Here is a 12,430-nt window from a genome sequence, read left to right on the forward strand (position 1 = left end):
CAACTCTGCACATGGGGTCTGACGCGGCGCACTGCTCACGTTACGCAGCCACTAACTGGGCAACTAAATATTCCTCCTTACAGCGGGTTCGATCACAAAGATCTCATCATGGAAGGTCGTAAGAATATTATATTGACCGGCTAGAAATTGTAATGGCACCATTTAGCACTATTGTATACAAAGAATAACTGTGAAAACGAATAAGGTGGTCGCCGCGGATTTAGAGAAAGGGACCTGGGTGAGTACTCAGTTATGCAGTCTGCACTGCTAGAACTAGTTTTAAAGAAACTGATGCAATGGTGAACAGGTCAAAAGCTGCTTCTTGCCCTCCAATTAATCTCTCAAACATTAAGGAGGAAAACTTCCTTCTGCCAGCGGAGAGGGCTCAACACAATAAAGTGGAGCACTATGACACACAAAAGACACAATGGAGGTTTACAGAACTCGTCGCAACTCAGAGTTTCTTGCTCAATGCAATCATCAGGCATAGTCGCCTGATGATTGCATTGAGCAAGAAACTCTGAGTTGCGACAAATTTGTAAACCTCCGTTGTGCCTTTTGTGTGTCAAGCATTAAAGAATATTTGTATGATCATGTTGCCTGATGATTGCGAGAGCATGAAACCTGAAGTTGCAGGATAAAAGCCTTGATTGACCTTGTTGTTCTGTATTACGCTCTGCCTCCGCGGTGTTGAGCACTGTCAGCACACTGGGTACATCCTCCGGTGTGTGATCTTATCATACATACCTGTGGCATACTGTGGTTTTTTTTGGTAAACTGTTATTGCAGAGAGGCGTACCCCTCGGCTAAGTGGCTACACAGCGGCTGCCTCAGGATCAACACCAGCACACAATGTCCCCCTGAGGCGAGTGCCAAGATGAACAGATCCAACCGCGAGAGAGATGCAATGGCCGGTGGAGTGATGCTGGTCAGCTGTGGCGCCGTTCTTCAATTCCCGACCATCATAAACAGAAGCTGCACGCGTATTCTCTGTCCTACACTCATTGCATGCATGGCCGGCCTGTATCAGCTCTTTCATGATGTGCCTGTGTTTGCATACACTGTTTTTTTACATGGCGTGTCCTGGTGGTAACCCGTGGCAGGCGAATTCCACAACCATTGCATGTTATTGCTGTGCCGTATTGGCATGTGTGCACTCTCAAAAGCGTTTACATGTATTTGCCTTTGTTCTTTGACACGAAGTTTGCCTGCTTTCACTAGTTACCACTGTCATATGTTTCTAACGTTATTTCATCCAGTTTGAATCAGTTCGAACGACACAAAGGCAACCGACCTTCTAATGATGCATCATAAACTCAACACCGTAGACACCATGCTGTCAGGTCACTGTATTCTTCTCTGAAAATCTCTTCTCACCCTCTGACATTATTATTTCACGAAACAGTGTTCTGTGCTGCGTGTATGTAGAGTCCGCATATCTACGACATTTACTAGTAAGCACCCCTAGTAATGGCTGGTTCATCTTGGTGATTTGACGCTAGACTAGAGGGTACAGACAAGTACTAGTAGCTGGATAACATGAGCAGTCAGCTGATCACCCATGTGACCAATCCCTTGGGTATGGTTGATTACATGATGAGCTAAGCCACTGTACTGCTCCAAGCTCATTATATACAATAACATACTATACTATTATAGGAGTAGATCTACACTAGCTCAGGTACGAACATTATAGGTTTACCCCATACCTGTCAACCTTTGCAAACCTGAGATCAGGACAATGACATACCTATTGCCAGTGTCTGCTCCAGAGCCGGGTGAGCCGGCGCTTGGACCCGGTTGAAAATATAGTACCGGGTCACCTGTGACCCGGTTGGTACTTTACACTTTCGAACTTTGAAAGGACTGACTACATGGCTTGTATGTGTCAGATACTTCTTCTTCTTTCGTAATTTTCTAATTCCTGTTCTCTCTTTTCTAAATGCGGCTTATCCATTCGCCTTTACATCATTGGGCCTAGTTCCCGTTTATTGTCCGAATGAAAATAAACCAACCAACCAGTTAAAGCATGTGACTCGGCTGGTGAGACAGCGCCAGGTACATGTGTACCCGGCTCCAACCCGGTTGAAATGGTTGCGCCAGGTACACGTGTACCCGGCTGTCCTACAATCCTAGAGCAGACACTGATTACATGTACCTAGGTATGATGAGAATGTGTACAAATGTAGCCGTGAGGCATGCGACAAATGAACTTTTGGGTGCCTATTACCACCCTCGATGTTGGGACGGTCCCGGCCAAATTGGGATGGTTGGCACTACTGAGGTATGTGTAACAATTATAGCCACAGAGCTTTCGGCCATATTTCCAATTTATTGCATTCCTAACTCGTCACAACCACGCACTCTCAGCTGAACCATAAAGACACCAGCAAGGACACTTCCGTTCAGAGATAATAATTATTTTTCCACGCCTCTAGACAGCTGTTTCGCTCCCTGCCGCAGCTCATCAGTAGAGGATGAGTCATGATATTAAAAAAATCACAGTTCGCGTGAGACTCGGCTGGAAGCCGGGTTTTCCGCATCCGTAGAGTCATGATAATAATGGAGTGTAAATGGAGTGTAAAGGAATGATCATTCTTATACAAATAGAACATAAACACCATAAAAAAACTTGCTAGGTATGTTACCCGCACGACGGTTGTTATTCGCGCATTCTTCCTCCGGCAGGCTGCCCGTCTAAACCGTCTGTCTCCATCATAACACCTTCCGCTCAAAGGTGCTAACCACAAACCGACTTTAGGCCACCCTTTCTTTTTTCGTTGTTTAACGTCCGCGCCCGCGTACCTTTTTGCCTCCGACCGGAAAAAAAAACAAGAAAGTAGTAGTACCAATAATATGCGAAGTTGTAAATACATGATTGTGTAGTTTCACAGTGTGCCGATCATGACCTTAAACTTATAATCTTGCCTCCCGGGCATGCCTTTGTCTTGTGTTCTTTTTCTTTTTTTGTTGGCTTTTAAATATCGTACGGTGTGTGTCCTAGTAAAAATCCAGATGTAATGAATTCATGACATGCTAACTCCATGCTATGTACCTGTTTTGTTGGATTCATCAGGCATGTGCTCCAATGTACCATCAAAGAGTGTTGTTCTATGCCTGCAAGTGCCGTTAGACCCAGAAATATTGTATATATCACATGCTTTACTGGTCAAAATGTTTGATTGGGGTTTCCAGTTTTTGGAATGGGCTTTTGTTTTTTTTCCGCCCTCCCGCGTACCTTTTCGCGAAAAAAAGGACGTTAAACAATGAATTAACAAAGGGTGGCCTTACACTGGAGACTGGAGTCTGCGGATGGCGGTCTGTGCGCAGAAATCCCAGTTCGAGTAGTGTGCGTGTGGCCAACACGTACAATTATGTAGATCTACTACAGTGCTGGCAACTGAAATCCGACCCCCCCAGCGGTGCGCTAGCCGCGTTAGCGATTCGTACGAGACGCTAGGGGGTCGGATTTCAGTTGTCAGCACTGTAGTACAAAGTACAAAGTCATGTAGCCATTGTAGGTCTACATGAATGCCCGCGGAACCAAAATCCTCGGTGCGAACGGGCCGAGCAGCGAGGTGCACTTTCCCACCTTGTGAACTGTAATCTTACTTGTCCCGCGCAGGTTGCTCGTCGACAACCGAGCTTGATGAAAAGAAACCATGTGCTTGACTTCGCCCATTTTCTTATTCTGCATGCGCTGCGCGACACCACATTTTCAGTGCTTTGTCGAAAAAGGAGCGAGAAGTAGAAGCTTGGTTTCTGCTCCTCCTTCCGTAAGAAGCCGAAGCCCTCCCTCCCTTATTCCTCCTAAATATCTATTACCAGTTACTTCAAACTCAAAGAACTGTCCAGGCCCCTTCTCTTCCGCACCGCACGCACTATGTTGACTTCACAAGGAGCGTGACACTGTTAGCGGTAAGTCGCTGTGTGAGAGCTATTTCTCTCTTTTGGTGCGGCTTTCCGTGTTGTCATATTTTGGTAAAATATTTGCTGACAATGCTCTAACTCACCCGGCGTTGGCCTCACTTCCAGTACTTCCGAACGCTGCTATTCAGCTGTTCTTAGTTGTTCGGTCACACACCACCAGTTTCCGCACCGTGCCGTGTTGTAATGTTCATTTTCTTCTGACTTTCCCGTTTCACTTCCTCAAACTTACGAAATTCTCTTTCTCTCTCTATCACTTGCTCGCAGAAGACCTGGTTACCAAAATATACTGCAACCTTCCGAGAAGAGGAAAGCAAAGACTCCGCAAATCCGCAGCAAGTCTCGGTTGTTCTGACTTGCCGATGAATACACCACTATACACGTACTGTAGCGCGGAGCGTATCACTTGGCAGAGGATACTACTGCGGTTATGGTGAGTTTCCCTAAACTTTTTAAAATACGGACATAACCATGACTTACAAAGTAGTCCGTCATCACCCGTGTGTCATTCAACGGTCCCAGTAAATACCGTACTCGCGCGATTAGAGCCCTCTCTTGAATAGTGCCCTATCAGAGTCGAATAGTGCCCTAGTCTCCAAGAGCCAGTGAAAAATAAAGCCCTCTCTTGAATAGTGCCCCCCCCTGGTCTTGTAACCAAGCCCACGTGCAAGTTTGGTGTTCTTTTGCTAATGTTCTTGGCCATTGCTTTGCACTGGTGTTTTCAGGAACAAAATCGCAGGTCTTTTCCCGTTTCTGTGGAGTCGTGAGCGTTTACAGTACACTTTAGGCTCTGTTTTTGTTTTTGTTTTTGCTGGATGACGCAAATGTACCAGTGTAGCGTGGCCCAAGTGGTTGGGCACACAACAACCAACAAGTCTCACCAGAGCAAGGAGAAGTGGTTGAAGAAATGAAGGATGATCTTTCTTCAGAGACAGAGCTTTTTATATGTGCCAAGACTAAGAGAGTTCAGGTTTCACATAACAACGAGCAACGGTTTAGACCAATCAGGAGATAGAGAGATGGCACAGATTCGGCCAATCAGAAGACATGTATTGGAAGAAAGTAAAGAAAAAAAGGAAAGCTTCTGAAAAAGGTAGGTTCGAACTTCACATGCAAAGGATACTAGTCTTATTACTGTACAGGTTTTAACACACGAAGCTACAGTGACACAGGCACTAGACTACAATGCAACAGGTACAAGGTTGAAGAATCTGCATGCTCTACATGGCCCCCTCCCAGATTGAATCACGTCCTCGTGATAATGTGAATATTGTAAAAATAAAAATGAAACGAAAGAACCCAAGGAAGAAGCTATATAAACTGTGTGTTAAATGCCAACCCAACACTATATCTAAAAAAACTCAAATCTCAATCTCTCAAATCTTCACAAGAAAATTGTACACATCAATAGTTCTTGGCTCTCATTGACGGTATCGCACCGGCCTCTGGAGATTTGCCTGATTGCGTAAGTTATACCCACCTGCCTGTGGCATGATCGGAACGGCCGGCACAACGGGAGCTGCCGGAACAGCCGGGACTGGAACAGCCGGAACTGGAACAGCTGGAACTGCCGGAACTGGAATAACAGGAACTGCCGGAACCGGAACAGGCGGAACTGGAATAGCCGGAACTGCGTCTTGCACGTTATCAATTAGCGCCGGTTGAGGTAGGTGTGCTGGCACTGGAGCGTGCTGCTCCTCCGGTACTTGAGTCGTTGACTTGAGCCGGTTGATGTGCACCACCTGGAGTTTCCCTGTATCACAGTGCTCAATCTCGCCGCTCTCCACCATGGTCAACATAGTGATACATTTCACCCCGCTGATGCATTATTTTCTTCCGATTATCATCTTCTTTCCTTCATTCTTTTTTTTTTCTTCTTCTTCTCTTGCCATGGCTGGCTAACGCCCCCTCCTTTGCATTGGCTTCTGCCATTGGACGGTGAAATAATAATAATAATAATAATAATAATCCTGTACACCACGTCATCGATCACCTCGACAACTCGATACGGCCCGGTTCATGGCTTGAGGAACTTCTTTGTGTTGCCTGCTTTCACAGCTGGGTTGTGTAAGCGCACCTTGTCATTGATCGCAAACCGTGGCTTGGTCGTCTTTGCATCATAGTAGTCCTTCTGATGTTTCTGTGCTTTAGCGCCAGCTGATCGAGCGTGAGAAAATGCCTGCTGCAAGGAGATCTCGAGACCAATCATATAGTCAATGTCACTGTCTTCCGCTTGAGCTCTGCGAATATCTTCTGCACTAAAAAAATCTGCCCAATTGCTTCCAAGCAAATTGCTATCATCATTCGCATGTTCTGCAGGTTGTGATTCAACGTCAACATTACCCACGTATGCTTGATGTCCAGAATCCTGCGTCAATGCATCACCAGCTGCTGTATCCGGAGAGACTGATGGCACGGCTGTAGGGACAGGAATGGAAGACTGGGAAGGACAGACAACAGTAATATTTGGATCCATTACTGAAGGCTCGGCAGTGGCCGATGCAGGATGCTCCGAATTGTCCGCAGGTTGGCTATGGAACCGTGACAATGCATCTGCGTTGGCATGCTGAGTACCTCTACGGTGGACAGTTGTGAAATCGAACGCTTCTAGTTTCTCCAACCATCTCGCCAGGATACCTTCCGAATCCTTGAAAGACTTCAACCAGAGAAGGGCTTTGTGATCGGTTCGCAAGGTAAAGTTTGCACCCAGCAAATAATGTTTTAAGTATTGCACAAAGAAGACCACTGCATACATCTCACGCCGAGTTGTGCCGTAGCGACGTTGGCTCTTACTAAGTGAACTACTAGCATACGCAATTACCTGCTCTCTGCCCTGATCGTCAACCTGCGATAGAGTTGCACCAATACCAGTGTCAGAAGCATCCGTGTCCAGGATAAACTTGCGGGATGGATCCGGGTACGTCAGGACAGGAGATGACGTGAGCTTCTGCTTCAGGATATCGAACGCTTGCTGACACTCATCCGTCCACGAAAAGCTTGCCTGTTTCTGCATTAGCTTGTGTAGCGGTGCTGCAATTGTCGCGAAGTCCTTGATGAACCGCCTGTAGTAGGAAGAAAAACCTACAAATCGACGAACCTCGGTTGCAGAGCTAAGTGGTTTGAGACTGGTGACCGAACTGCAATTCTTGGGATCAGGGCTCACACCACCTCCCTTGAACACATGCCCAAGATACGTAACCGACTTGCTCAGAATCTGGCACTTACGAGGCTTGACCTTCAAACCTGCTACCCGGAATTTTTCAAATACTAGGCGCAGTCTAACCAGATGTTCTTGAAATGTTTTCGAGAAAGTTATGGTGTCATCTATGTACGCTGAACAGACGCTTGGCACAAGATCACCCAGAACCATGGTCATCAGGCGCTGGAAAGTTGCTGGGGCATTGCACAACCCAAATGGCATGACTTTCCATTCAAACAATCCAAATGGAGTGACAAATGCTGATTTCGCCCTTGCTGCATTAGTTAGCTCTACCTGCTAGTAACCGAATGCAAGATCTAGGGTTGTGAAATACTGTGCGTCACCCATGTTGTCTATCGCATCATCAATCCGCGGAATGGGGAATGCGTCTCTGACAGTTACAGCATTGAGTTTGCGATAATCGACACATAGTCTAATAGCTCCATCAGGCTTCCGAACAACAACAATAGGGGCTGCCCAAGGACTGTTGGAAGGATCGACTAAACCCTCAGCTAAAAGCTGCTCAACATGTTCACGAACCTCATTGGCATGGTGAAGCGGCAATCGTCTAGGGGCTTGGCGAATAGGCTGGCTGCTAGTGGTCTCGATGTCGTGTTTGGCAACACCGGTAGAGCCAAGATCCATTGCTCCCGTTGAAATTATGTCGCTGAACTCCGAGAGAAGAGACCTGACGGCTGCTGCCTCTTCTGTATCGAGATGACTAAGGTCAAACAACTCAACAGGGTCAGAACACATATCAGCAGCATTACAGCTTTCAGCAGTACAATCACGCTCATCTGCGGCTTCTGCGGCTTTCTCAACAAAGCAAGATTCGAACATGCCAACAACTGTACCCTTGTTTATAGTGACAGGCCATGGTAGCAGGTTCTGCAACCTGACAGGAACAGTACTGTTCTCACTCACGGTCGTGACCACTCTAGCTGCACTGACACAAAATTTATCTACGAACGACTCTGTTGGCTCTACCATTCCGCACGATGGAGACATAAACTCAGTGTCACGTAATCTACCTTGCGTTATCAACTGAGAATAGCCCTGTAGAACAACAGATTCAGCCAATTGCACTGGAATGGGGTCTGTTTCCACTCTCTGACATGAAAGGTGCTTGGGCCCAACTCCCTGTGTTAATGGAAGGGTCTGATTGCTCAAGCGCAGACAGCCTTGTCCCAGATCCATAATACAACCGTGCCTACGGAGGAAGTCTATGCCTAATAGTACGTCAGGCTCAATGTTTGCAACTACCATAATGTGCTGAAGTTGGAGGCTGCCAAACTCTAGCTGCACATCCACCGCTCCTTCCACAGTCACGCCACTGCCATCAACACTTCGGACTGATGTAGAAATTTTGTTTAATTTTATATGCTTATGTTGTTGATAGAATGCTGAGCTGACAAACGAAATCGAACTTCCAGAATCAACTAACATGTGGACATCAGTTATGCATATTGAACTTACTTTGCCGATAACATACTGGCAACTGTCAACAGCAACGGAATGGCATACTACATCGGAAGGCGCGGCGGGCAGCACTTCCGGGCCATGGTGGTTTGGAGCTGACTCTGAACCCTCTATGCCAACTCCCGGCCGTTTCCCGAAGGGCGCTGACGTTGTCCCCGGGGTGGAGGTGCAGTCGGGCAGTACGCAATCAGATGTTCGGCACTCCCACAATGGTAACAGCGGCGCTGTTGTTGGGGTTGCTGCTGGGGTTGCTGCTGCGGTCGCTGCAAAGATGACGGCGGTTTCCAATCGTTCCATCCTTACTAATAAGGCATACAAACGATCTTCCCTGGCAGCACAGACAGCCGCGGCCACTGGCTGAGACGCACTAGTAGTAGCGTCCGCTTGGAGTATGGCAAGTGCTCGAAGTCCTTGCTGCAGTGCCTGGTCAAGAGTTCGGGGGTCTTGGCGACGTACCTCCATGCGCAACTCTCTGCTGTCCAGACCTTCAATGAATTGGTCACATGCCAGCTGGTCCTGCACGAGGTTTGGCAAGGTAGGGTACGCTCTGCGAGACAATCGGCGAATCACCTCGCAGTAATCAGACAACGCCTCCTCACCTCGCTGTCGTCTGGCCTTCAATTCCGCTCTGTGGAGGTCGGTCCTGACGGGTGGAGGAAACCGACCCTCCAGAGCTACCAGTAATTGCTGAACATCCTGGCGTGTCGCGACAGGAAGCGACTGGTAGTAGCACTGCGCATTATCTATCAAGTACAACGGGATGTACTGTGCCTGGTCCTGCGGCGTCCACTGATTAACCAGGCAAACTTGAGTGAAGTGGTCACGCCAAGTAGTCCAGTCCGAGGCTGCTCCACCATCAAAACGTTCCGGAGTTGCCCATGGCCGGATGGGTCGAACGGGAGCTGGCTGGGCGGGCTGAACTGGCTGGGCGGGCTGAACTGGCTGTGCTGGCTGGGCTGGCTGAACTGGCTGGGCGGGCTGAGCTGGCTGAACTGGCTGGGCTGGCTGGGCTGGCTGAGCAGGCTGGGCAGGACGGGGCGGCTGGGCCGGCGGTACTTGCTGGTTAGGCTGTGCTTGGGCCATTCCGAACCAGGAATCACTTCACATTGTCACAACAACAAAAACATAGCATGAAAAAAAAAAACCGAAACATCCACCGCTGCCACCAGTTGTAGCGTGGCCCAAGTGGTTGGGCACACAACAACCAACAAGTCTCACCAGAGCAAGGAGAAGTGGTTGAAGAAATGAAGGATGATCTTTCTTCAGAGACAGAGCTTTTTATATGTGCCAAGACTAAGAGAGTTCAGGTTTCACATAACAACGAGCAACGGTTTAGACCAATCAGGAGATAGAGAGATGGCACAGATTCGGCCAATCAGAAGACATGTATTGGAAGAAAGTAAAGAAAAAAAGGAAAGCTTCTGAAAAAGGTAGGTTCGAACTTCACATGCAAAGGATACTAGTCTTATTACTGTACAGGTTTTAACACACGAAGCTACAGTGACACAGGCACTAGACTACAATGCAACAGGTACAAGGTTGAAGAATCTGCATGCTCTACACCAGCAATGAAAAAATAGTGCCCTCGCTTGAATAGTGCCCTCTCTTGAATAGTGCCCTCTCTTGAATAGTGCCCTCTCTTGAATAGTGCCCTCTCTTGAATACTGCCCCATCTGTGATGGACATTGAAAAAAATAGTGCCCCAGGGGCACTAACCGCGCGAGTACGGTAGGCCTAGTGTGCACTACATTATAGTTGTAATGTAAGGCTGGCTGGTATCATGGTGTGGCTTTCTGTGACTTGCTATTGTCTGCAAACTGGGATTACCTTCCTGGCGAGATGAGGATAGAATTGCCTTGTAGTGCACACTTCTTTGCCAGTTAGTGCGTCCATGATAGGGTGCATGTGTGCATATGAGACTCTCTGCATGCAGTGGGCATGTCGACGCCCTATCGACCCAAACATGGTGCTAGTTATGTCCACACATACACATGCTGTGCTTGTCCTGTATTGTGTGGGTAACTCCGTCACACCGGTGTGCATGCTGCTTCTGTGTACCTCCTTGCATTGAAATTACAGAAGTCAACAGTCAACACACCTGCAGGCATATCGCATCCACCGATCACCGATCACCGATACATCCCAGTACGTCAAACATCTTGCTGTACTCGCCCTACGTCCCTGGCGCTGCCTGGAAACTGCACAACACCTTCCTGCACCCGACAAGCACGGCGGGGTTCGCTATCACCGTCCCTGCCATAGCCGCCGCTGCTGAACCTGAGCCAGGCTGGTGATCGGAATTCGAACTGCAAGCAATGTCAATGTAAGACTGCTGTACCTAAGCTGAGCTTAGTGATTCTTTCCTACAGTCCATTCAGAAAAATGATGGACTTCTAGCTTTTGGCCATAAATGGGTCAAATGTTGAGTTTTTTTTAGAATTTTTTTCTGCAATCCACTATGGAATCGTCTTCCAATTATGTTTCGGAAGTCTATTTCTCGCAAGCCATAGCAAGAATAGGATTTCGGCCAGGTTTTGCCCTTACTAGAGCACTGAATTGGGAAAACCCATCAAAATCCAGGCCGTTTGACCCTGCCAGCAACTGTGCATTGTACGGTTCGAACCCCAGTTCAGGTACCCTTTTTGAATCCTTTTTCAAATTTCAAATTTCACAGCACTGCACTGTGTACGATAAAATTTTGAAAAATCGCCTTATACGGGAGCTCGCCAGAGCCAGGGCCCATCTTTTTGTGAATGGACTGTAGACTAACATGACCTGTGTTACCATGATAGTCTTTGAAACGGTTTGCGTGGGTAGGTTGTTTGCTGTGCCGTTGGGAGCCTCATCTCGGCCAGGCAGAAAGGATGAAATAGCCAGGCGAGAAAAGAGAGTGCAGGCTCAGGAAAAAAAGAGGAAACGGAGAGAAAGAAGCGAATAGGTTAGGATGAGGAGCTCATGGGCTACACAAGTGAAGACAATCCGGTTGGAGACGGCAATTTGCTCGATCTACAACTTCAGTGACATACACGGACAACAAAGGACCATGATAATCTGTACTCCATGGAGCTTATGACTTTCAAATAGTGGACTGCGCCCTCATGTTACATGGCATAACGTTGTTTTTTAAAGTAAAATTCTGATTTCATTTATACAAAAGAGAAAGACCAAGGAACTACAAGTTACGCTATACTGCCCACTAACACCACCATTACTAAACAATCAGCTCTTTCTCTTTTTCATAATAAGTATTCACATGCAACGACGCAAATCCACACAATTCAGTAGACACTTCCTTTCTATCAAACGTTTTCTTTCCCTTCTCTTCAGGATAGTACAGGGAATGTTATAAATTTGAAAAACACATAACTATATAGAGAAAGAAAGAAAAAAGTCAACACTTCAACATAGGTGATAACATGATTTTAAAAGTGTTAAGAACTCAAAAACAAACAGCTGTAAATTGTAGACAAACACGTTGAACACATCAGGGAATACTTGTCCCACTTTCTCTTTTGTATAAATTAAACCTTGGCTCTCCATCTGAGTACATTTCTGATTTCATTGCTTCACTTTGTACCTGATGGTGACAAAGTATAAGGTATGCCTCATGGTACCTCGTACCAACTTTTTACTCCAGATTTGAAGACCCTTGGTACTGACGGTTGTTCTGTTTGCTGTCTGTTCATTTGTGCTGCAGAATTCAAACATGAGCCGAAGTTGCAATGCCCATGAGGATTGCAATCCCCTCCAAGGCCGATGTCCAACAACTCTCACTCAATGAACTATTGGATAATGGACTGTGGACAATTCTCTCGTTCAACTGAA

The 12,430-nt window shown here is 47.0% G+C and overlaps 1 protein-coding gene and 1 long non-coding RNA gene across 2 annotated transcripts in view; both read left to right on the forward strand.

Annotated features, from left to right (window-relative positions):
* The window catches only part of LOC135817395 (uncharacterized abhydrolase domain-containing protein DDB_G0269086-like), a 48,521-nt gene extending 47,057 nt beyond the window's left edge, over nt 1-1,464 (forward strand). Inside the window, exon 32 of the mRNA XM_065330572.1 lies at nt 790-1,464. Within this exon, the coding sequence (XP_065186644.1) occupies nt 790-810 (21 nt within the window). The 3' untranslated portion in view covers nt 811-1,464. The remainder of the gene's footprint in view (nt 1-789) is intronic.
* Nucleotides 1,465-3,832: 2,368 nt separating this feature from the next.
* Nucleotides 3,833-12,430, forward strand: LOC135817397 (uncharacterized). Its single transcript, XR_010553536.1, has 4 exons — nt 3,833-3,918; nt 4,195-4,360; nt 10,685-10,928; nt 12,303-12,430. It is a non-coding gene; the product is annotated as an uncharacterized LOC135817397 (long non-coding RNA).

This window comes from Sycon ciliatum, chromosome 5 (genome assembly GCF_964019385.1).
Source record: "Sycon ciliatum chromosome 5, ocSycCili1.1, whole genome shotgun sequence".
Taxonomy (NCBI): Eukaryota; Metazoa; Porifera; class Calcarea; order Leucosolenida; family Sycettidae; genus Sycon; species Sycon ciliatum.